The 25,147-nt window shown below is 39.9% G+C and overlaps 1 protein-coding gene across 1 annotated transcript in view; it reads right to left on the minus strand.

Moving 5' to 3' along the window:
* The window catches only part of HMCN1 (hemicentin 1), a gene marked incomplete at both ends in the record, with an annotated part of 184,042 nt that overhangs the window by 90,466 nt on the left and 68,429 nt on the right, over nt 1-25,147 (minus strand). Inside the window, 18 exons of the mRNA XM_080348671.1 lie at nt 236-362; nt 834-981; nt 1,575-1,705; nt 2,436-2,630; nt 3,016-3,111; nt 4,215-4,487; nt 5,942-6,069; nt 7,719-7,893; nt 8,719-8,878; nt 9,869-9,981; nt 11,328-11,472; nt 13,134-13,261; nt 14,266-14,364; nt 15,299-15,493; nt 16,179-16,337; nt 18,114-18,227; nt 18,844-18,971; nt 19,378-19,519. Coding sequence (XP_080204797.1) covers nt 236-362; nt 834-981; nt 1,575-1,705; nt 2,436-2,630; nt 3,016-3,111; nt 4,215-4,487; nt 5,942-6,069; nt 7,719-7,893; nt 8,719-8,878; nt 9,869-9,981; nt 11,328-11,472; nt 13,134-13,261; nt 14,266-14,364; nt 15,299-15,493; nt 16,179-16,337; nt 18,114-18,227; nt 18,844-18,971; nt 19,378-19,519 — 2,656 coding nt within the window. The remainder of the gene's footprint in view (nt 1-235; nt 363-833; nt 982-1,574; nt 1,706-2,435; nt 2,631-3,015; nt 3,112-4,214; nt 4,488-5,941; nt 6,070-7,718; nt 7,894-8,718; nt 8,879-9,868; nt 9,982-11,327; nt 11,473-13,133; nt 13,262-14,265; nt 14,365-15,298; nt 15,494-16,178; nt 16,338-18,113; nt 18,228-18,843; nt 18,972-19,377; nt 19,520-25,147) is intronic.

Here is a 25,147-nt window from a genome sequence, read left to right on the forward strand (position 1 = left end):
CTGCTCTGCAAGTGCCAGTGTCAGCAATGAAACAGTTCAGGAAGAAGAGCAGGATGCTATAATAACTTCTCATTAATGAACTCACCACTTCACAGCACCACCAATTTGATTCACTAACAATAACTTCACACTAAGCAGTTAAACGCTGAGCTTGCTGGCACAGCGCAGCTTCTTCCTTGACCTTCTAAGGGAGGAATAACCTCGACACAACCCACCAAAGCGCCAATGTACTTACTTGCCATCTTTGAACCAGTGAATGTCAGGAAAAGGGAAGCCGGTGGCTCTGCACTCCAGACTGATTTCCTGGTTGAGGATGACTGCCATTTCACCAGGGGTATCCGCACCCATTATACTTGGTGGCACTTTAAAAAAGACAAACACGACAGGAAGAACTGGTATTTAACCAGGAAGCCATGAAACTAGAAGAAAAGCAGCGGCAGATTATGCTAGTCCCTTGAAACCACTAGTTTTCACGGCAAAGGACTCCTGTGAGATCACAACATCATTTCCACCAGGACAAACACTTCCATGCTTGTGCTGATGAACTGTGCATAAACAGACTGCTACATTGGACTGCCATACACTCAAAATACAAAACAAAGTACCCGCAATCAAGCCCCAGAATTGTAAAGCAGCATTTTGTCTGTGTTACTACGAAAATGGAAAATTTTCAATCTTCAAAAACCACCATGAAGACTGTTTCGGCAGCCAATATTTAATGGGCAATGAACGGAAGAATTCATTTATAATAAATTGAAATTTAATGGCTTCTGAAGTATCAACTGTTTTTCAGATCATCATCTTAAAAACAACCAAACCAAGAGAGAACTAACCTAATATGTCCAGGTTAAATAGCTTTTCAGAACTTCCTGCTACATTTATAGCTTTGCATGAATATTGTCCAGCATCATCAGTAGCAGCTTTAAGGAGCTTCAGTATCTTCCCGTTGTGCAAAATCTGGACAGCACTGCTTTCCACAACCTGAAAAGAACCCGAGACATGAGCCCTGCATGATCCAAGTTACATCAGCCCAATATCACAGCTGGATTTTTATAAGAAAATGGTAGGTTTAGCCTAAGGATAATCTGTTTCCCCTTTCAGTTACAGCACTAATCTCCTCAGCTTCTGCAATCTATTCAATATGACTTGTAGGATATGACATCCAAGAGAGAATGGGAAAAGCAAAGAAATTCTTTGTTCATCAGTAATTGTCAGTCCCAAAAGGAGCATAAAGGGTCTCTCGTCATGTTAAACTGTCACTTATCAGCTACAAGTAGAAGCCTAGGACTCAAGGATAACCCTGAGGAATTCAAATCACCTCTGAGAGCTCCATCTATAGAATGAAAAAAACACCATTATTTGAATCTTTGCAGAATAAAAAGTTTACTTTTGACCTCTTGAACAGCTGAATTAATGGATTAGCCATATTTGGCTGGCTTTTTGTGGAGGTGTTCTTAGTGCAGTTTAAATATACATAAAGGCATGGATGTAAATGAGTTGTCATAGCAAGCACTCAAAAGTCAACACAAGACTGTTTATGGCTATGATATCTCAATTAGGTTAATTGTACATACCTGGATATCTTCTTTATACCAGGAGATGACTGGGAAGGGGTTACCAGATACTTCACAGAAGAGACTTACAGGGTGATGAACAACTACAGATGCATTTGTCACCTTTTCTTGATCTCTAATTTCAGGAGGAACTAAAAGAAAGCTCTAAGTCATGTATTAAGCCTCCTATTCCAGTGACTTCCCACTTACTCCTTCCCCCCAAGGACCACTGTAATCTAAATTTCTCAGACCATTTTCATTCCCTCCCCAATGTTTGTATTTGCCTATCTCCCTGTGTCCTTGCTTCTCTTTCTCAAAAAACAGAGTATTCTTTTGTTCTGTTCCATATAACAGACACCCAGGGAAATTCATTCAACCACAATCATCATCAATATTTTAAGAGGATAATCTTAAAATTTAATCCTAAATTTAGTTTTATTTAATCTTAATCCTCAAATCTTATGTTATTCCTTAGGGTTCTGTAAGAAGAATATCAGGGAGCAAGAATTCTCCTATTCTATTCTCATTCTGATAAATCACTTTTCTCATATTTATATTTTAAGTGCAGCTCCGTCACCCAGTGTTCAATTTCTACAAGTGTCTTCATTTTTTCATTTGCATTAAAGTTTTCCAGTATAACTAGAGCCCTCTGCCAATGAGATGCACGTAGCTCTTCGAGCAAAACAAAGATGGTTTGTGCATCAAGTCACGGAGAACAGAAACAACAGAAATAGTATAGAGCATCAAAATAACAGTGCAAGTACTCAGATTAGATTTTGTAATCTAACTGCACATGGGCAGATTTGGGGTATGCAATTTCCAACAAGAAAAGAGAAGCTGTTCTTCAAAAATAGTGCCCCGACAGCTGTATCTATTATTTACCGTGAACTTTCAGGTTATATTTTCTTTCTGTGCTTCCAGCTTCATTGCTTGCCACACAGACGTACTCTCCGTTATCGGACGGTGTAACAGAAGCTATGATCAGCAGCGTCCCGTCCTCCAGAACTGAAATCCCGGGTTCATTGCCTGTCAGCTCTCTGCCATTACGGAGCCATTTGATGACAGGCTTTGGAACACCTAACAAGAAAAACGTGAGACTTAAAGAAACGCTTCTTTTGGCACAGAATAAGAAAAATTCAATAAATTCCCATTGCTTGCTGGAAGCCCTACTGGCCAGGACAATGCCCACGGAGGCCAGGAGCTTTCAAACTTAGAGGAAGCCCCGACTGTTACAGTATGATTTTAACATTAAAAATTTTAACACTATAATATCCCTGTTGGCTCGCAATTGCTTTTTACAGAACTTCCGCAGGTGCTGGTTATTTAAATCACTGATAGTCTTAATTTTTCCACATAAAGTATATATGGAAAATACTGTGCGTATTGTAGTTTTTTACCATGAAACTTAGTAATTTTCAACGATCAAACTTTTATCACTAAAACTGGTAACAACGCTAGAAACCTTTTGCCGGACATGGGAACGCAATGCGCTGATTCGCCACTCTTTCCTGGAAGGGACTGTTGTATGGAGGGTCCAGATCCTCGATAGTAGGAGACTCTGAAAGAAAATTAGAACCCAAAGAAATTAATGACCTCTGCTCCCAGATGTAAAAATATGGTTTGGCAATACAAAACGCTTCTCAGTCTCTTTCGTTCACACACAGTCAGAATCCAATAACCCTCTTTCCACTGACGAAATGTGCTATACAAGCAGTCTCAATTTCAAGAGGAATATTTAGGAAGTAAGCAGTACAAATGGGGCTTTCAAATTCTACTGGAATTGGTTCTCTCTAATACCCACTGTATTTGTTTTGAAGGCAGAGATGGTGTCTCTGCTAAATCTGAAAAATACTATTTAAAACTGTTTTTTCTCATACCGCATATTAGTGCTACTTCCATCCTTTGTTCTTGCATCTCATTTTAAACTTGTATGCAGACTGAGACTCTACAAAGATTTTTATAACTAAGTACATTTACTGGTAGTTCTTTGTTTTTTGTAACAAGCAGTTCTAAGCATCTCCAATCCAAAGAGATCAGAATGTTGCCTTTAGACTATGACAAAGAAGAAATAATCCTGCTTAGCTTATCAGTCATGCTCCATTGACGGACATCAGCCCATCAAGTGAGGAATTATAGTATACATTTAAACTGGCGCATCGACCACTGTTGCCCTGTCACCATTTCAATATCATAATAACTGATTGAGTGAAGAGCTCAATTTCAGCTCATATAAAATCCCAGTTCCACTGAAAGCTGTGACACCAGGCTCTGAGGTTCAGAGACAGTGTTTGAAAGTTGAGAGATTTGCACACATAGAGATAATATTTGAAAAAGAGTTTTCCCATACTAGAATCTGATTTTAATTACCTACTACAAAACAAAATCAGAAGCAGCTTGAAGATTTTTTTTTTAATTTAAAAACAGTAATATATTTTGAGTGTCTTTTTATTATTTCTGCAAACTCTCTAAAGATTATTTGCCTGGTCTAATTTTTCTCAGTAGTTAACATCAGAACATAACATCTAAAACAGGTTTGGATTTTGCATCACGTAACAGACAACAGCAAAGAGCACTGCCCTCCAAAACATAAACCAGAGAACACTGGCATGATATTACAGATAGCCAGGCCAGGTAACAAGTTAATAGCCCCAATATAAATACCTTGAACTTGTAGGGTTATCTCTGACGTGTCGCTGCCCGCTACGTTACTAGCGACACACTTGTAGATGCCGGCGTCAGGCGGCTGGACGTTGCTGATGCTCAGAGCTCCGTCCGGGCTGTGGCTGAACTGCCCATCGCCTGTGGGCACAGCCCCTCGGGCTCTGAACCAGGCGATAGACGGGAGAGGGATCCCCTGGGCACTGCAGGGTATGTCCACTCGCTGGCCAGCTTGGGCTTTCAGAACTCGAGGCCCACGCTGTATCTTTGGAGGAACTAAGGGAGACAAGTTTAGTCCATGGTAATGTGATAAAATGATGTACATGTTCAGTCTTGAGGGAAATTGTTTTCTGGTTTTGCCATTTAAGAAAATGTACTTCCTTATTCACTAAAAATCACATTTCCTCGGGTGACTAAGGAAGCAGCCCCATATGTTCTCTGCATAGGACAGGCTGTATGATACCCTATTGCTTAACTTATTTGAAGAAGCTACATTTCAAATTCTACTGCGTGACTCCACAGGAGTACTGTAATATTGTTATACCGAGCACTTCTAAGGAACTATGAGTATTGGCTATTTATATCACAAAACAATTCAAAAGCTTTATGATACAGTTAATTACATTTTCTTTTTGACATTTTAATTTCCTTTCCCAAATCCCTGATCTTTGTATGCTTCCAAACACAAGCTGAGACAAGGACATAAAATATGACTGGAAGAGATTTTGCTGGTCCCAAAGAATAATACAAATCCAACATAACTCTTTTTGCCACCCTGTTTCTCTTTCTAAGGTTCATTGAGAATAATAAGACTTAAAAAGTATGTCTGAAACAATAACAAGTGCCATTTTCCCAGACTCTCTGTTAATATACAATTATGGATAAACAAAGATGTGCGCTGATATAAGACTTCTCTACACACAGAACCAGACAACAGTCTGGTTTAGCCGCCGTAACTGAACTAGCCTGGTCTGAAGGTTTCAGGAATTTGGCAGGAATTCCAATCTGGTACATTTATGGCACAGCAGAACTATCTATACATCCACAATTACGATTGATCAGCCTCATCCGGCTGCTGCACGCACCCTCCTCTGTGCTCCAGCCTGAGCTGGTGAAGACGTCCCTGCTCACGGCAGGGGTTGGACTGGGTGAGCTGGGAAGATCTCTTACAGCCCAAACTATCCTGTGGTTCTCTGATGCAGAGGTGACACTTACACACCAGTTTCGCTACCACCTGAGCAAGCAAACTTTTACATTCGCCATGTAACTCAAATCAAGTTGGTGGGAATCTGACCCCTAGAAGCCTCGGGTGACTCTGCTGTTCTCAGTCACTGTTTGCCAACTTAGAGTTGAGAAAGCTCTTGTGCAGAGAGCAGCCAAGTGCATTAGAACAAAACTTATCAGTTTTCAAAGCTCCTCTGGCTGACTTAAAAAGTCAGATGTCATACAGCGCTATAATTCTTCCATTAGTCTACGTAACATTAAAGGAAGGGGTGTGTGTATATATAGATACACACATGTATACGTATGTGTGTATACAGTGCTTCCTTCCCAATTCCTAACATTCTGTGATTCTGTGTGTAATCAATAACAACTTGTATATTGAAATAATATGATCTGAAAGAATACAGTAATTTAAGGTACATAAGGAAAAGTGTTTGAAAAGCTCTGCATGCTGCTAAATTCCACACGTAAGCTTGCAGACCGTTATCCTTTAAGTTAAAACTTACCATGTACACTGAGCTTCACTGACTGAGTCACATTCCCAGCAATATTTGTGGCTACACAAATATACATTCCACTGTCTGAAATTTGTGTCTCACTGATCTTCATTGACCCTGAGGGTAGGAAAGTGTGTCTGGAAAAATAAGAAGCAGATATGCTGTATAAACATGTATTGAAAGGTGAATGACCTCTGCTTACGCATTGCTAATGACTGCTATGAGCTAAAATAACACCATTCTACAGGGCACACGGAGCTGTGCCGCGCTGAGCCGCTGCATTCAGAACACGTAGTAAATAACTACAATATGAGATCCAAATTACAAAATTTGGTTCTAGTTCCTAACAGAACATATTAAAATCTGTCTTGTTTCTAGAAACAGACAAAAAAAATGCTCAGCCCAGGTCAGCAAGTTAAACAGTTTTTCCATACTATTTCACCCTGGCAAAAAACATGTTAGGACAGTTAAAGATGGAAGAAGCTTTTATAAAGAGTATTCTGATTCAAAACCACCAGTTCTGATGTTTATAGAAATTGTCACTATCTAGCATTAAATAGTTAACTACACAGTATTGATTTTTACTACAGCTCTGGTCACAGGCTTGTAACATTCTTGATAGAGAAATACAGTTTTGGCCAGCTAAGCTGAACTCTTCTTATGCAGAAATCAAAACCAATAGAGATGGGGAAAAAAATGAGGAATTAAAAACAAGAGCTAAGAACCCACAAGAATAAATTCAAGTCTAGCATGCAAGGTTATAAACAGAATTTAGATTAAGTTGAGGGGGCAATTAGTGGTACCATCTGTCTGCCTTTCTCTTGCACAGTCTAATTAGGACAATGTTAGTATATGGGTATATTATATATCATATGGTATAATGGTGAATTTTGGGATTGCAATGGCCCAGAGGGATGAACAGAAAGAAACTTGAGTGTATTTCCCATGGGACACCCAAATCTGTCTGGTATTATGATTCCTCCTCTGCTACCCATATCTTTCCAAACTTTTTTTTGGTGCTGGAGTAACCTATCTCTACTATTTTGTCCACTAACTAGATTTGCTTTCTGACAGAAGTTCCTTCATTTCTGATTTGACTCTTTTACTTACGGGTCACATCATCTTTGGGTGGTCTCAAAGAATTTTGTTTGGACTAACTCTTTAATTTTTGCTGACATCTGTAAACAATTTTAAGGAATAGGCTTAGCTGGACTTCTGCTACTCTGGCAACTTGGATCCCTCCACAACAGCCATGAACAAGTAGCCTAATTTATCAAAGTCTCCTGAGGTAAAATGAGGACAAGTAAGGGACCTAGAATGCAGATTGGTTAGCACATGCAACATGCTCAACAGACAGACGCTTCCACACATTTGTAATCATCTGTAGTCTACTGGCAGCCCAGACTTTATATGAACAACAAATAATGCTCCCCTGAGCATAAACATGAAGTGCGTAAGAAAAGAAACTCAGTTTTTAAACATTTGTAATCAGGCACAGATTTTGTGGGTCCCTGGGCACGAATATAACAGGAACTGTTTCCCCTTGGCCTCCTGAGATTGGGTATAACCTGGAACGGAAGCTGGGCAATGACGCATGGTCTTGGTGTCCTTTGGGAAGAGCCATGTGCTTGGTTTGCAAAGACAGTTTAAAGATCCAGTAAATCAGAGTCCGCACACAGGACAACCTAATACCTCCTGCCTGATCCCAAGGCAATTAGAAATTATAACCCTTCCAAAATCTTGAAAGCTTAGATGCAATTTCACTTCTGTTTTCAAACATTGTTACCTTGGAGAGAATGGAGATATGAGCTGCATTTCTTTGGCCCAGGTAATTATGGGAGGTGGCAAGCTCTTCACTTCACATGGAAGTGTGACATCTTCCCCTGCAATCACCGAGATCTCCAGGGGTTTATCATATGTGTTTCCTTCCTCATCTCCAGGCCTGGATACTCTAGGTTTCACTATGACAAGGAACACATTAAGAAGCTGCCATGAATATACGTATTTGTACAAATGTAACACCATGCACTTGTACTTCAGATTAAACATCTATTTTTTTTAATGAGGTATATAACATTACAACCGTATTTTTAATGTCATGTCTGCGACAGACAGCAATCCCTGTAATGCAGATGTCCAGTGCCTGTAGCTCAGCTACTGGCTGATGCCTACATGCAATACCACAGATATCAGCAAGACTGCACTATCTACCCAAAACACTGGATATAAAATCAGATCTATGCAGTTCATGCATATGCTGAGCTCTGTATTGCATAGGTAGTTTGCAACCAATACCTGAACCATGTTACACTACAGCACCAACACCTATAAGCCACAAATCTTTGCAAAAAAAGCAGACACGTAAATCAAATTATTTTACAATATTGGGAGACGGCAGGAAGCTATAGGAATGACAGGATTAAGGGATCTTCATTCTCATACCAGTAGGAACTTCTCTACCTATACGGACAGTTCCTGTCCACTTCCATCAAAGACAAAAGAATCCTCGTCCAAGAACTCGAGGTAACAGGTATCAGGAGGATTTAAAAGAAATACAGTGGCCGAAGGACAGGTGTTTCAGCATTAGGCATTTGTAAAATTGCCTCGTATGCAGATCCAGTGATCCAGGACAACGTCAAAAGCATTAATTAGAGATTAGTTTAAATTCTGTTTGCATAGTGAGTGTCCTAGTTCGTAATCCACCTGAGCGGGTTTGGTAGTCCAAATCAGAACTCAACAGGGGAAGCCAGACAATGACACTGTATTTGATTTTAGCTCGTACAAACCATAGACAGTCAGCTGGACTTTCCGTGTGGCATAACCAGCAGCATTTGTTGCAGTGCACACGTATTCCCCAGTCTCTTCGCCCCCTGGTGAAACTACATACAGACTTCCATCAGATCCTGCAGAAAACTTCACATCGCTGGAAAGAATTACTTCTCCTTTCTGTAGGAAGAAGGAAAGGAAAGAAAAACTGTCTGGATCTTCTAAAATAAACCAAATTACAATCATCTAATTTAAGAAAAGCAAAAGCTTAAAGAGATTGAATTTAAGAAGAAAAAAGGAATATAAAAACTGCTAGTGGCTGTAAGCATTGCCCCAGCTTATCCCATTGCTGTGATCCATTCCTATGAAAACTGCTTTATTTACTGTAACACCTGGTCAGATTTCTCACTGTGCAATATGCTCCATGCAGTTCTGTAGACCAAACAATTTGCAGGCAAGCTAAACTGTGCAATATTTTAATTCACACTACAGTACTATTTCTATTTTTTATGGCTGAGATGGACAAAATATTTCAAATGAGTCAAGAGGTCTGGTCCCAAAATTCCTTCCATACAAATTAAGTAACTTCAACTAACTTTTCCCACTCCTTGAGTGTCACTGTCTAAGCAGTAACAGCAGCAGAAGCACAGGGATTCTTATGCAGGAAACCTGTTTCTAGGGGTCCCAATTTAAAAAATAAAAAATAAAAAAATCGAGGTTTCAACTGAGTTAATTTTGAAATTGATTTCTTATGTTAAAACATCTGTGACTGAATAGTGACAGAAGGTTAATCCCAGAACACCATCATTAGACACACTTTCTTCAGAGGAAGAAAAAAAAGCCACCTTGAAGTAAAGCTTCAAAACAAAAAAGAATGCTCAATCTGTGGCAGGTTACCTAACCTTGAGGTCTCAAGTCAGAACAGGAAACCAAACAATTTCCAAAGTGTTAAAAACGTAATGATACAGAGATAAGCAAAGCCCTTCCAAAGAACAGAACACTGATCCCTTGGTGGACCACAGCCAGAATGCATTGCTCTAAGAAACCTAAGCAGACACCAATAAATAGGGATTTTCAGGTCGCTCACAACTTAGGCTTTTGGTCTCATTTCTTGCATATAGGTTTTATGACAACTAAACGATGCGGTCAATTCATCTTTCACCAAATTACCTTGGACCAGACAATAGATGGCTTTGGAACTCCACTGGCTTTGCAGGGTAGTGTTACCGGGATTCCTTCAATGGTGCTGAATATCTGCTGCCCATGCTGAATTATAGGCAGAACTAAAGAGAAATGCAAATATTAAAGACATGCAGAAGGTGGTTTTCATACCATGCCACAACTCTTTACAATAAAATCCTGATATTCAATTGCTACTTCTACAGGCTTTGGGAGGTATTTCACATCGCTCATTGCAATGACTTCAGAAAGTCTTTGCCACATTATCCTCTGACAACATTTCAGGCTTCCTGAAATAATACTGGGTGCAATTCAACCTGTGCAGCACCTTCTATGAGAGCGGATTCAGCAATTTTGGTGCTGACTCCATTTCCATCGGAGAGTTTTTTGAACGGAGCAGGTATCAGAGTGAAGAACTGATCACACTCCAAGCTCATTTAAGCTTTGTTATAAATGCTACAAAGTCATGCTGACTACAGTGATGGTTTCTGCAGGGTCTGACTGTTGGATGAACTTGAATAAAAATACCAAATCACTTCACAAAAATCGGTAACAAGAGATAACAAGAACCCCAGTTTCCCTACTTAACTGAGGTGGTTTAGAATTTACAACAGAATAAAAAGGACATCAGATTTAAGGCTATAACATGGAAAACTAGATCCTTCTAAAAACATACAAAGATATTCCTTTGTGTTCTTTAATTCTGAAATACTCCAATAACTAGTGTTGACATGCAAGATCTTACGGACACTAAGTACTTGCCTGTATTAAAAAAATATTAGCTCTTCTTAACAAGATGCCACAGCATCTTCAGAGAAAAATATATTTCCCATAATTAATTTAACACATGAGAAAATTTCAGGCTGTAAACAATTAAGTCGTGTCTCCACACAGAATTAATGTAAGTATCTTCAGCTGAAATACAGATAGGTTACCACAATGCTAACACTTTGTCTTGCTGTCAGTGTAATTTTTGGTATCTTTTAATTAAAGGGGGGAAAAAAAAAAAGGCAACATTTTGCCAAATTCATAATTCATTTTAATTCCCATTCTCCCATGAGTTGTGCTTCGTTCTATCAGTTATGAACCCCTCAGACAGCACTTTTCATGGTCTTCCAGTATATTCCCACTTGCATCTATTTTGTCAATAAAGCCAGAGATCGTGACCGCACAGCCAACCTTTAGATGTTTACAAATGAGTGTCTTTTGTGATCTCAAAATGGTGTTACTTTTGTTTCAGTTTCAAAACAGTCTCAATCACTCAGTTCTTTCCTGTGAAGTGGATCCAAATTCCCACCATGTTACTTTACAAAGTAACACGATACAAAAGCGGAAATTTGAGAAATTCATGTAACTGTAACAAAAAAGCTTTACTGAGAGCTCCTGTTAGGAAGAAACAGGCCCTAATCTTGCGCTCAGCACGAAGGCAACAAGACAGTGTGTTCCTTACCGTACACATTAACAGTCGTCGTTTTGTTGCTCGTCCCAGCCACGTTACTTGCCATGCAGGTATAATCACCGCCGTCCTGCAGCCGAACTCTTTCCAGGTGGAGGCTTCCATCACTGCGAATGTTGATGTAGGGATTGGGAACCAGCTGCCAAAAGAGCGATGTAATGTTTTACTGAAGAAAATACTTGTTGATAATGTTTACTTTGGGATGTCAGTGGCTTTACTTGGCTGTTTCACATTTTAAAAAATACATGTTTCTGGAGAATTTTACTAGAGCTTTTCCTACTTTCCATCTTTCACAAAAGGCTAATTTTAAATAAGAATTTTGGTAGCACCTTGTATTTCCTGCTGGAGTGAGATTAATATCTGCAACGGCAACTCTGCTCAAGCAAATCACAGACAGAACTGCCACTCAGGCTTATAACTGTGCACTGAAGCAAAACCAAATTTAGGTGGATTACTTTACTGTGTATTTATTGCTTATTCCAGTAACCAAATTTCATTATAGATCCACTGCTGATGAGTGCAATGACTTGTCCTTCTTCCACACACAGATCTTTTACAGTTGTCACAATCTAACATGCCACATCCATCAAGTGAAAGAGACCAGCTCTGAAGCGTAACATTGTGAAAGAGAAGAAAACTTAGAACTTCCACCAAAGAGTAATTTTTAACAAGTTATATACCCTACAGCAACATCCAAAAAATCCATGAGCTCAGCACCACGGGCTTGTGTTACAGAAAGGCTGTTAGAATGCAAAATTATTCCAGTTGTGCCGTGCTCAGAAAAAGCTGCATTCTTTTCCAACACTTTCTTTGGAGCGTGGCTTTTGCCGTGTGCTTACAATTACAGGGAACTAGCGCTACTCTACGGAGGAATTAGCAACTCAACAAGGAGAATCCTGCCAGTATTTCTCACGGAAGTTACAGCCTGTGCTGCTTGCACTTATACAGTCTAAAGAAAAGTTCGACGTTTCCCAGTGATACAGAAATTAAGCAGAAAACTCTTGCAAGCGAAAGGTCAAGTGTTCTGCTTGGTGACAACAAATAAACATCTTGTTACCATTTTTTAATTACTGCTGTGGAGAAAAGGATGCAGTGGGAAATTAGTAAGCAAGATAAAAACAAGGGCTTTGGAGGGAAGTTGAAGTCAGAAATTTGGCCACTACTAAAGAAATGAAACTTCACTTGGAGAGATAACCTAGGCACAGTGTCTACATCACCCTTTTGACACAAAAGTTGTAAATAATACAAACTGGCGATGTTAACGTGCTCTCGAGCAGTGCCCCAGCCAGTAACATTAAAAGTTGTGATGTTTTTAACCCTATATCTACAGAAATCGTCTGGTATCTTTATTGTTAGAAAACAGGGGAAAAGAAATGTTTTTCCGTTATCAGGGTTTCAATTCCAGCACTTTTGTCATTCTGGTGGGATATTCCACTAGCATGCCTATATTCAGGCTGAAATTCAGGAGCTAGAGAGAATACATAAAACTGCTTTGAAAGTAAGCAAAGTAGATAATAAAAGGACAATTCCCAAACACTATGGTTCCAAATTCTTTTCTAGACCTGCACATCCCCCACTACCATCTCCTGTTCCCTGACCTCCCTTCACAGTCAGAAATGCCCGAGTACAGGCAGCGATCAGAGAGGGGCACAACCATCAGGAATAAGCTATAATAAGCTATAATTTCCCCAGGGAATGGTCGTACTCCCAAATTAAACCGAGTTGTTATCCTGGCTTGGAATGTCAGTTGTAGATTTTTTTTCTGGCAATAAATCTTACAGGAAATAAACCAGTTCTTACCACCATACTGTTTTTAATCCACCTCCGGTCTGGAATGGGGTTTCCAGCAAGCAGCACACAGGGCAAAGTGAGCTGCTGCCCCTCAATCACATTGGCTGTGGCTGGACTTACTCCAATCAGAGGCGTAACTTAAACAAAAGAATTAGAATCAATTATTGGCAATTTTACAACAAAAAATACCAGAGAGACTTCTGGTATCTGAAATGTATCTGAAAAATAAAAAAATAAACAAATGAAGGTGTGGGGTAGCACAGAAGAGAAAAAGAAGCTGGAGGAATACACATAAAATGATCCTAAGCCTAAGGAGTGGCAGCAAATGGAAGATGTTGTCCAGCTGAAATTGGATCTGATCCAGCATTTCCTTGAAAACTCATGTTCCCCTGAATACCAATTTAATGTATCATTTTTCCTTACTTAGGCAACATACCAAAGAACAAAAGTAGCAGGTTTGGTGAGGATAAAAAATAAGTGGCAGTTTTCTTCGGGCATAAAATTTTAAGGGATTAATTTTAAGGGTTTCTATGTGTGCTGTAAAGAGTCAACAGGAAGCACACACTCTGCAAATTCATTTTATGTAATGAGGATTAAACAACACTTTTAAGTAGGTGAAAACATGTTGTCTGTCAAACAGCACTAGCATTACAGATTCCCACCACATGTTTTAAGTTAACAAATGGTTTCTTTGATGGCAGATAGACTCCATTCTTATCCTCCTGCAAACACATACATTCCATAACATTATTTTTCCTTTTATTGCCAATTGTCCAACTGAGATAATAAATAATTGCTTAATAGAACAGCTATTGTCAGAGCTAGACATTTACTGTCTTCTTGAATTACTAAGATTCCTTCCCAGTTATATTAACACAGTGACCTAAGCAAGTTCCCTTTTAAGTTGCATTAAATGGCAGAAACCCTATCATTAGCATTCATCATTATGGTGATTTGCCATTCCTTAATAAATTTACTTAGGTATAAGAAAAGGATACATCACTTTTTTAAGGTCCACGTTATAAAGTGTAGATGGAACTAATTCAAACTAATGTAGCCAGTGAAAAGACAACTAACACAGCGAATGGAACTGCTGCTCGCCTTGCCTTTCAGAGTCAGCACCGACATTAGCCAGCCTTACCCAGTCCGGTTACTGTGATCGTGGCTGGCCGGGACTGAATCCTGCCAAACTGGTTCTCAGCTTCACAGATGTACGTTCCTTCATCGCTGACCCACAGACCTACAGGTGGGAGTTAAAAAAAGAGATCAGATTGCAGCATCTCAGGTGATACTGAAAGTTTGCAATACATGGATACCCTATCATTTTATCTTTCCATTTCAAACATTCAGTTTTGGCCAGATCATTCCTTCCTATCTGTCCCCAAGTACAACAGCAATGTCTATATGAGCACTTGAATTTAAAAAAGCATTATATACATATATATGATATTTTTCATCACTTCATACATTGCGTATACTTAAAACACTATATACTAAGGTGCACAAATAATATATGGCAGTATCCTACATATTCACACATACATATGCTATCATATAGCACATTTACTGTGGAATGTTGCTTATTACATACAGCAATGTGTGTCAGTATGTGAACAGATGTCCACATAGTAGGACATAACACATGAGCTATTTACACTAGAGAGGAATTACTTCACCCAAGCTCATTACGTCTAGAAAGGAATAAAAGAGCTAATTAAGAAAACAGAATAACATCACATAGTGTAAGGGTGACTGAAATGCTTCAAGTCACTGAAATTGCAAAGCCACTCACAGAATTTCTGGTTATTACCCAAGTTAGGATTTGCCTAAAACAACGAGTTTAGAAAGACTTCTCTCAAAAAAAGCCCGAAAAATGAAAATCCATGGCTCCGCAGTATCAACAGAGACAATAACCCACGTTTACTCAAACAAAGGGATAATAATTACTGTGAAGAAGAGTAAAGCCAATGACAAAACACACCTGAATTCACAGACTCACGGGAAAATGAACTGCTTAACAGCAGCAATAAAGTCAGTATCAGAAACACAACCTCTGATAAAAATACAGTCATTTTACAAAGTTAACAATTTTATAAAGTGGCATAGTAACTTAAACGCATTGCGCGTCATATTCCCTTCTGGCATCTTTTCTTGAAAAAGTTTAGTCTACCTACTGTTAATAGACAGAGCCCCTGTTCGGAGTTGGCTGACGGAACTGACTGCAAATGGTCTTGAGAAAAGGGAAGCACCGTTCAGTCGCCTCCATTTAACCTTCGGTTCTGGGTAACCCTGAACGTAGCACGGCAGCGTGATGTTTGAGCCGATATCCGCAGATTCATCACTAGGCTCCTGCGTGAAAACCGGAGGAGCTGGACAAAAAAAAAGAGTAAAAAGAAAGTGAATTGTGGTTGCAACACCACGTCCCATTATGCACAATGATTCTTCTAACAACAGATTCCCAACTCTAGCAACACTTTACAAAAACAAGCTCGCATGCGCTGTACTTACAACAGGGAGCTCAGAAATGGGCTGAACATCTCAGAAAAACGAAGATACAGCCACCCCCACCAGACCAATGTGCATACTCAAGTGTTAGCACTGTTAAGTCCCTCATCTCCTTCAAACAGTGTTGCTCACTGATTTGGAAACCGTACGTGCCTGACAGGAACACGTGTTTAACAAAACGCGATGTGTAAAGCCACAAGCAGTTTGAAAGAATAAGGAAAAGAGGAGAGGAAGGGCTAAGTTTCAATAACCTTACACTTAACTTAACTTAACCTTAACTTAAGTTAGTTTAGTATATTCTCTACTTGAAAACTATGCTAGGTTCAGGTTTCAACAGTTTCCTCCTCCTCTTCCTCTCTCTTCCTCTTCATAAGAGTTGGAGTCCAAAGAGGACAAGGATACAGCTCAGTGAACACCACCAAAAAGGCATTTCCAGCACGCACACAGACTCTACATATATTTGTGAGCAAGGTTCTGATAACCGAGGCACCATTAACCAGATAAACACTAAAATCAGAATATTCACCCTCTACATTGCAAGCTACTTACAGCCAACATCTAGAGTTATCTTCCCAGAAGCTGTCCCTGCATCATTGGTAGCCACACATGTATAGTCACCAGCATCCAGATCTTGTGTTTCCTGGATCTTCAAAAGACCCCGATGAGGATCAATAATGAGAAATGGTGATGCCCTCAACTCTAAGTCGCCTAAGTCCAGACAGAAAAAAAAGTAGTTTAAATATAACAGGGTATTTACCAAAATTATTCCAACAAAAGAGCGTCCAAGTTGGAGATTAGTTTGCAACGTGACTGGATTCATTTAACAGATGAGTACTCTGTTTCCACTCAACTGAGTGGAAAAATTCATTACTACGCTAGATACAATCCCTTTTTCTTTATTTGTTTCATGAGAGGAACGCAAACCCAAGTAGCCTTGGACAGAGACCAGCATGAGGACAGCATGCCAGGCTGTAGTTCTCCTTCCCAAATTAGAGACTACGTGTGGCAGCCACTTGTCTGCCAGCTCTGTCCCCAGCTGGGAACTGAGTAGAACTCAGAAAACAGCTCTGCTGCCTCTCGAGCTCAGCAGAAGCCACAATACTAGTGTGTAACACTGAGAACTGGCCCACGTGCACTCTTTGGGAGGAGCATCAAAGCCTGCTTTAAAAAATATAAGCCGAGCACTAACTAGGTCGAGAGAGGTTCTCCTGCCCCTCTACTCTGCCCTGGTGAGACCACACCTGGAATATCATGTCCAGTTGTGGCCCCTCAGTTCCAGCAGGACAGGGAACTGCTGCAGAGAGTCCAGCGCAGCCACCAAGATGCTGAAGGGAGTGGAGCATCTCCCGTGTGAGGAAAGGCTGAGGGAGCTGGGGCTCTGGAGCTGGACAAGAGGACACTGAGGGGGGACTCATTAATGTTTACAGATATATAAAGGGTAAGTGTCAGGAGGATGGAGCCAGGCTCTTCTCGGTGACAGCCAACGATAGGACAAGGGGTAATGGGTGCAAACTGGAACGCAAGAGGTTCCACTTAAATTTAAGAAGAAACTTCTCCGTGAGGGTAACAGAACACTGGCCCAGGCTGCCCAGTGAGGGTGTGGAGTCTCCTTCTCTGCAAACCCGCCTGGACACCTTCCTGTGTAACCTCATCTGGGTGTTCCTGCTCCATGGGGGGATTGCACTGGATGAGCTTTCCAGGGCCCTTCCAACCCCTGACATTATGGGATTCTGTGATTCTTTAACTGCAGCAAGTTCAGAAGTAGCTTCCTCTGAGGGAAGGTTATTTGCTAACCGGCAAGAACGGGGTTTGTGTTTCAGAGGTGAAGGGTTGGACTGGATAAGCTATCTGTTGGCAATATCTACCAAAGAGATTACTGGTTTTCCAGAAAATCTGCAGGTGGGTGGCTTAGACAATCACACACAGGCACCAACTGCTTTTTCTGAGAATAAATGTTCAGTCTTGAGATTCAGGATTCTCACTCCCATTTAAGTCTGTGAAATCTCCTGCAGTTCTGATACCCAATGTCCTCTCTCACTACTTAAGAAACTATAGCAGAAACCTCTGAGATTCAGAAGAAAAAAATAATGGTTTTGAATTGTTTTTAAACAAATAATCTTCGGTGTTGCACAAGAATTCGAGCAAACATTCAATGGGAAAAATAGGACAAAATTTTGTGGTTTTTGTAGCATATAGCTAAGTGTTTTTTGACAAAAAAAAAGAAAAAGAACATTAAGTAGGCAAGAGGCTCTGCTTTTTCTTATTAATCATGTTACAGTATGTTCATATATGGTATTTAAACAAGAGCAAGGATTTATGCCCTAGAGGTCAAGTGCCTTATCTCCTAGATTTAGAGAATTTCACAGATCAGTCACTGCTTGAATACCACACATAAAGCTTTTGAGAAAATGAACTCATTTCAGGACCATCGTTCTAAATATCACCGCTCAAGTAAATAAATCAAACACAAAGTAGTAAGTGCACCTTTAAACCATTTCACTTGAGGATGTGGGATTCCAGTTGTTTTACACTCCATAATAGTTGTGTCTCCAAGCGCAACCAGAATTTCTTTTTGAACTATGGTCAATGTTGGGGCCTCTAAAAAGAAACAATATTGAAAAAATGAGTTTCTTATTCAAAGCACTTTTAAGACATAAATTATTAAATATTCTAATTTTATCTTGTTATGTGGAAGAATATTTGCATTAAAAGTCAGAGAGACTTAAAAATCATGTAGAGTGACAGACAAACACTGGGAAACAGAAAAAGTAGAGTCCAGAATGCCCAGAGCACCTGGACCATACATGGAATATGCGAGAATATAAGAAAAGAATTGGAAGAGTTTAATCACGTAGAAAGTAAAAAGGTCATAAAGAATTTCAGTCATCTGCTATTAGTATAATAATGTAGTGTTTGGAGTACACAATTCGGAGTCTGTGTCCAGCATGCTAAATGCACTACAGGAATTTACAGAAACATGATTCCTTCTCCAAAGACCCACTTCAATACCTTATTTTAGTTGTTTTCTCTTTGGTTGGTTTGTTTTGTTTGTTTTTCTTAGAAACAGCACAAGAAGAAGAAGATTAAGTCCCAGCTATCACCTAATGATACTACTCGCATATGAATGGAAAACAAAAGGGATGCTTGTGAGCTGTTCAACATACTTTCAGAGTTTTTCAAGATTTACTTCCACTGCCTTGTTTCTTTTACTCACCAATGTACGTAAGGGTGGATGTCTGTTTGTCTGTCCCAGCGGAGTTACTTGCCAAGCAACCGTAAATTCCTGCATCTTTTGGAATTGCCTTTCTGATGATCAAGGTGCCTTCTGGGGTCAGTCTATACCTGGGAACACAAAGGAGACCAACTAAAATGATTAATTAAGGAAAAGAGAAAAACTGTTACATCCATACTCCAAGCAGCAACAGCAGCAGCACGACTAGACTGGTTTATTTCTCATGATACACAACGATATTAGTATTACTCTATCTACTAGAGAATATCAACACATTTTGTGAAGAGCATTTGAATTAATCTTGCAAAAAAACCTCCCGAACAAGAGAACTAAAGTATTTCTATTTTAGAGATAAGGAAATTGAAATTAAAGAGTTATAAAGGCCAAGGTTGAGGTACTATTTGCAAACTCACAGGTTCCTGTGAAAGAAATTGTCAGAATATTTTGGCATCCTTCAAAACCTCTTTCTCACATAGGGAAAAAATAAAAAGAAAGTGAGAAAGCTTTAACCTGTACCTGCTCGAACCAACGATAAACATATCGTTGTGTGTCCATACTACTGTTGGCTTTGGATAACCCATTGCAGAACACCTGATAGACACTTCAGAGCCTTCTGTAAAAGTCTGGTCCTTAGGTGAAATGACAACTCTAGGTGGTTCTAGTAAAAAACATTAAAAACAGCAATTGAAAAGATTTATTTAGAAAATACAGATTATAAGAATCACCTTATTCCCATTTTTAAACAGATGCATAGTGAGAAAACAGTCTTAATAAAGATCACATGAATGCTGCCCCACACTTACCTTCATTTAACCCAGCTAACAATCACCACACACAGGTTAATGGCTTCAAAGGTCAGTAACTGCACTAAAATATAATCAGGCTGTGGATAACACATTCTTTAAAGTCTTTTTTACTTATTATTCAAAGAGTTTCTATTTCTCTAGTTAACTGTCTTTTCTCAGAGCCCGCGCAGTTCCTCACTTCCTCCAGCACAGTCTACTGATTCCTTAGCATAAAACATGCTTTATAAAACCTTTCTAAAAGTTAATGAAATGAGGTTCAGGGCACAGAGACCAAATTAATTCACATGCCTACAGAGTTTGCTTCGGTCTGAGATGCAGAATTTGAAGCTCCCAAATATGGGTACCAATTTTGCTGCAAAGCTGCCAGAACTAAGCAAAGATCACCAACATGATCCATCAAGGTGACAAAACCGGGCTGAAATAAGAATAAGTAGCGCCAGGTCATCATCTGTAGTAGAAATTACAAGAGCGTAAGTGTTTTCTTGTGGATTCAACTTAATAATTAACTTAGAAGTTTTAATGCATGCTTAAAACTCAGCGAGGCAGCAACAAAGAGAATTTCGACAAGTTTGAGTTAAATTTGTGCAGACTCCTAAAAGAGAAAGGCAACGAGCACAAGCCTGTTGGCAGGCCAACAGGAAGAATATAACCTGAGCGGTGCAAATAAAAGTCACGATGTACGTGCACACACATGGAAAAAAATTAACAGCAAAGTCACACTGCAGCCAACTGAATCTGCAGCGTGAAATGCTAATGGATGATATGGATTTATATCAGCTGTACTTTTTCAAGAAGGGAGATAGGTGAGTTTCACAGAATACATTCACTTCTGGCCTCCGACAGAATTGCTGAGTAAAAAAGGCCCTGAAAATAATTCCCTGTGGCAACTGATGCTTTCTTCTGTGGTACCTATGGTTTTGGGTAACTCACGGCAGCAAGAAAAAGATGCACATCACTTAAGAGATAAAAACATAGCAACTCATAGTACTGACCGCTACTACTTCATCTCAATTAAGGCATCAATCTTCATCTTGGGAGCTTTGGCTTTTGCTAATCACACACTGCCTGGGGTTTAATACGTATTCCTCTGCAGCTGATCTTTTTACGAGCAACCATAGAATGAAAAGCTTAAGCCTAACTCTCCCTTTTGGGAGAATAAAAGGGGCTAAATATGTGTAATGCAAAGAATGAATCCAGGGCTGCTCTGCATTGCTCATTTTCATGAGCTTCAGTGGGAATTACGCCATCCTATAGATGCAGGGGACATTTGACACATGGCTTCTAAGGAAAAAGCTTCTGGCTTCTAAGAGCCAGAAAACACAATCTATTTCCATGTGCCATAATCCATCCAGAACAAGATGTGATGCTATGGCACTTCCAGGTGAATAGCATCCGTCTTTCTAGCTCAGTCCAATTCCAAGTGCTACTACAAATTGACGGGTTAATACCAGGGCAGTTTCATCACGATTGCAGGGAGAAAGATTGTTTCTAAGTTCTACATTGTAATACCATTTGCTTAAAAAGCTGCTGACTGTAAACCACAGTGTTCCTAGCCTAGAAGAATGTCCCCGCAGAAGATTGGGATGCTTCTAGCGCAGAAGCGAGGCAGGTTCTGCCTCCTGGCAGGGGAGAAATGCTCTTGAGTCAGCAGGTTTTGAAGCAAATTGTATTACAACACCGAAGTTCAAAAAGAATCTTCCTCCCCCTGATCTCACCACAGGGGATCTGTGACTGATAGAAAATGAGATAATGACAAATTAAATGGTTTTTAAATGCTCAAATATCAAACTAAGAACGAGGATAAGAACAGAAGGAGATCTCGTCATCTTTTACACGGAAGGGTTTAGCCAGAACAGTGAAGGTTTGGGAAATGCAGGCTGGCAGATCTATCGATATTATTAATCAAGTTGCTCTCTGCTGGCTTTAAGAAGGTTTCTGTGTCTCTGCAGGTCCAACTTCACTTGATAACATGGATTAATTACAATAAATTATAGCTACAAGGCAGGGGAGTACATAATGATGCCATGGGTATCGTCTGCCACAATCACAGTTACTACAGCACAAGGCGTCCTGTAGTATGTCTCACTGACGCAGAGAGCAAGGTTCTTGAGGAAAGCCGAAGAAGTTCTGAAATATAGTTAGTAGTAACATCAGCACACAAGTCATGGGCGTAACTTTGGTTTAACCTTTTTACTATGCTTTTATTTAAAATATTTGCACTGTGGTTTGTGTTTAAGTTCCATGAATGCTTCACATCTGCATGTGTTTCACGCAAACTTATCCACACATCCCTAGTGAGCACATAAAATCACTTTTTCAAAGAGCAATGTAATTGCTAGTTTGAGGAAGACTTTTTGATGCAACATGGCACCTGGTGCTCTGGGGAGCAGGATTATTATTGCCAAGACTCCACGACTCTGTTTTCAGGCACCAACTAGACGTGTGAGCTTGTAAAGGCTGTAAGTATATGCAAAACCACACAGCTACACTGCCAAAGACAATGAATAAATTCAATAACAAACAGCAACTGATTTGCACACAGTTGCAAAACTGTAAACACAGATGCATATGGTCCCTTATTTCTTAAATTTATGGCCACTAGACTTTGCCAAGTTCATCAATTTTTCACTGGTGCAGTAGATTTAATAAAGAGCTTCAGGGTCTGAGAAGTCCCTCCTGTGTTTCGTAAGAGCTCCAAAATCCCTGAGCTCCCAGTGGAACGGCACCAGGTGAAGGCAGAGCCATAGTTCCACAAGTACGAGGATTCAATCCACAGCAGAGGGTACAGGGAGAGGCAACAAATGGGTGCGAGTTACAGAACTGTCCGCGAGTGATTCATGATGTGCACAGCTTTCTCAGATATTTTTATTTTGGTTTAAATCCTGCCAAGAGACAATGGGAGATATTCTGCATGCTCTGGTCTTGAGGAAGGTCTAGTCCCATGTTGATATTAGGAAATTGTTTGTCTCTGATGCTAATTACACATCGTGCTTTGGCAATACACTGTCGCCCATGCGGTTATTTTCACACAATGATATCAGACAGGTAGAAGAAGGCAGAAAAAATGTTTGTATTTAACATATTAGCAATATGATTCTAGCTACCAGCTAGAATGAGTGAGACCATGTTTGCCACAGATTCGCCACCCAAAGCAGGCAGGATGGGCTCTCTTGTACGACACCTCAATTTGATTACTTTTGCTTTGTTCTTTGTCGCACAGGGAGAAGATTGGAACATGAGTGAGGTGGAAATATCCAGCTTTACTATTGTGATAACCATTAACATATGTCAGTGAGTGAGACAGAAGACTGGGGTTATGTGGATACTGAAGAATTCCTCCCAGAGCGTAGATTTCCACTTTGATGTCAGATCAGGCACAGATTTCACTTTATATAGAATTATATCCCCTGGTATGAAATAATAACACAAATACACATAACCTGTTACTACATTCACAAAGGGAATCCTCCCTGTTCATCTGGTTTCTATTATTTTTAAATCATGTTTTAGCAACTCGCATTGGAATCAATGTTCAATTCTATACTTTTATTCACATGGCAAATGAAAGAGGTATGGAAGAAAAACTGAAAATGAAAAGAAAAACTGACACAGGCTCCTGTTTGAACAGCAAGCTGGGAACAGATTTGTTACAGCATAGAGATCAAAATGTTCAATAGAGATCGCTGCACAGCGCACCACAGGAACATGTGTTCCTGTAACTGCTTATGCGCTCACTCAGGTACAAGATGCACAGTTCATGGTTATTTTTGGGAGACTCTCCACAAAGCTTCCAAGCACAAATTTAACTTCTAGAGGGTGAAAGGGGAGTATTATTGGGATCTTCTTCTTGTTCAGCCAGGGAGTACACTCAAGATGCAACTCCACCAATGCCAACAGCGCTCTTTGCTACCACTGACAGAACCAGTTGCTCTGCTGTGATATATTCATATATTGTAACGAATAATACGATGCAGCATCCACTCCAACACTAAGAAACTATGCTTTGAAAGACAATTTTCTCTCTGTAGCCAAAAAAACTACTTCTCAAAAGACACACAGGTAAGCACTACACTCAGAGGATTCTCACCAAAGCTGTTTTTCATAACCTCCCTGAGCTTCCTTGTAACTTGGCATTGACTGACCATATGCAGACTCTATCAGGAAAAATTAAGCATATGATAATTATTCACCAGCTGTGAACAAGAGGCCACAAAGAAATGGTCAGACACCATACATATCACACACCTGGCCTTGACAGCGAGCTCCCTGCAGAAGAAAGACTCACAGAAGGAAACAGGTTCCTTCCTTCTTATGCCCCTGTACTGGCTTCATACTCAGCCCTGGAAGTCTGTAGACTCAAGAAAAAACACTTGGCAAACACCTTTTTAAATGAAAACAAAACAGTTGAGGCTTTCTGCTCCAGCAGAGCAGCACTGAAGTGCTGTAGGTAAAGAAATATCATCTTGGAAAACCAGTACTTTGCAGAAAGGGAAATAGGGGACTCTGACAACATGAACTCGGTGGGTTCTTCTCAGGGAATGTGTCCCCATATTCACATGCCAGAGAGACAGTTCGCATATTGAAATGCGATACTGAACTTGTTTATGCTCCTATGAATTACCAGGGACTGTACACAGCCCTCCGGGAAGAGTCGCCAATCCAACAATACCTAATAGTTTAATTCATTATTTCCTCATGCTTTTCATTAACTGTTGTAGCAACAGGGATCAAATATCCTGCAAGAAGCTTGTTTCCAAGCGATCCATACGGTCTATTGCCTTGAGGTCTGGGTAGACCAGAAGACATCTAGAAGTACCGATCTCTAGAAATATTATGGTTCCACTCCTCAAAGGCTCATCTTAAAAATCCTTCTAAAGGCCGACATTTTCTGGGAGAAAGCAGCAAGAAAACAAGCAAGACCAAGAAATCAAATGATGCAAGACACTAATTTCCTGTTTTATTGGATACCTTAATGCTTTGTCTTTCATCAAGTTAGGACTCTCTGGAGTAAGAACTCCTCCGACTCTGAACACTATTAAAAATTACAAAAGCTTAATCATCACTTATTTAGTTGAGTTTGTGATGAATTATATAAGAGACAGAAAATGTAAAGAAATTTCTAGCTTTTGTACTGATAGAGGATGTCAATCAGAGAATATTACCAAAAGAAACCTCCCAAACAATAAATCCAGGCCAACTCATGAAATCAGGCCATAAGAGTGACTGGTCCAAAAATGCAAACAATTTCCCCAATTTACCAAATGTAGGAAGGAACCTTTTACAAAGAGCAACTGTGTGAAGACAAATGAACCTCATTAATTTTCTTGAGTGGGAGAACTCGGGAGAGGCTGCTCAGGCAATTCCTGCTCACCCGCATTTCTTGTGCAAGAGGCTCATTTCCAAAAAACAGCTGAATTGCTATCATTGAGCCTGCTATAAATGATCATTAGCACCGAGGATATACACTGATTCAGCTCGTT

The sequence above is a fragment of the Nesoenas mayeri genome, assembly GCF_963082525.1.
Source record: "Nesoenas mayeri genome assembly, chromosome: 8".
Lineage (NCBI taxonomy): Eukaryota > Metazoa > Chordata > Aves > Columbiformes > Columbidae > Nesoenas > Nesoenas mayeri.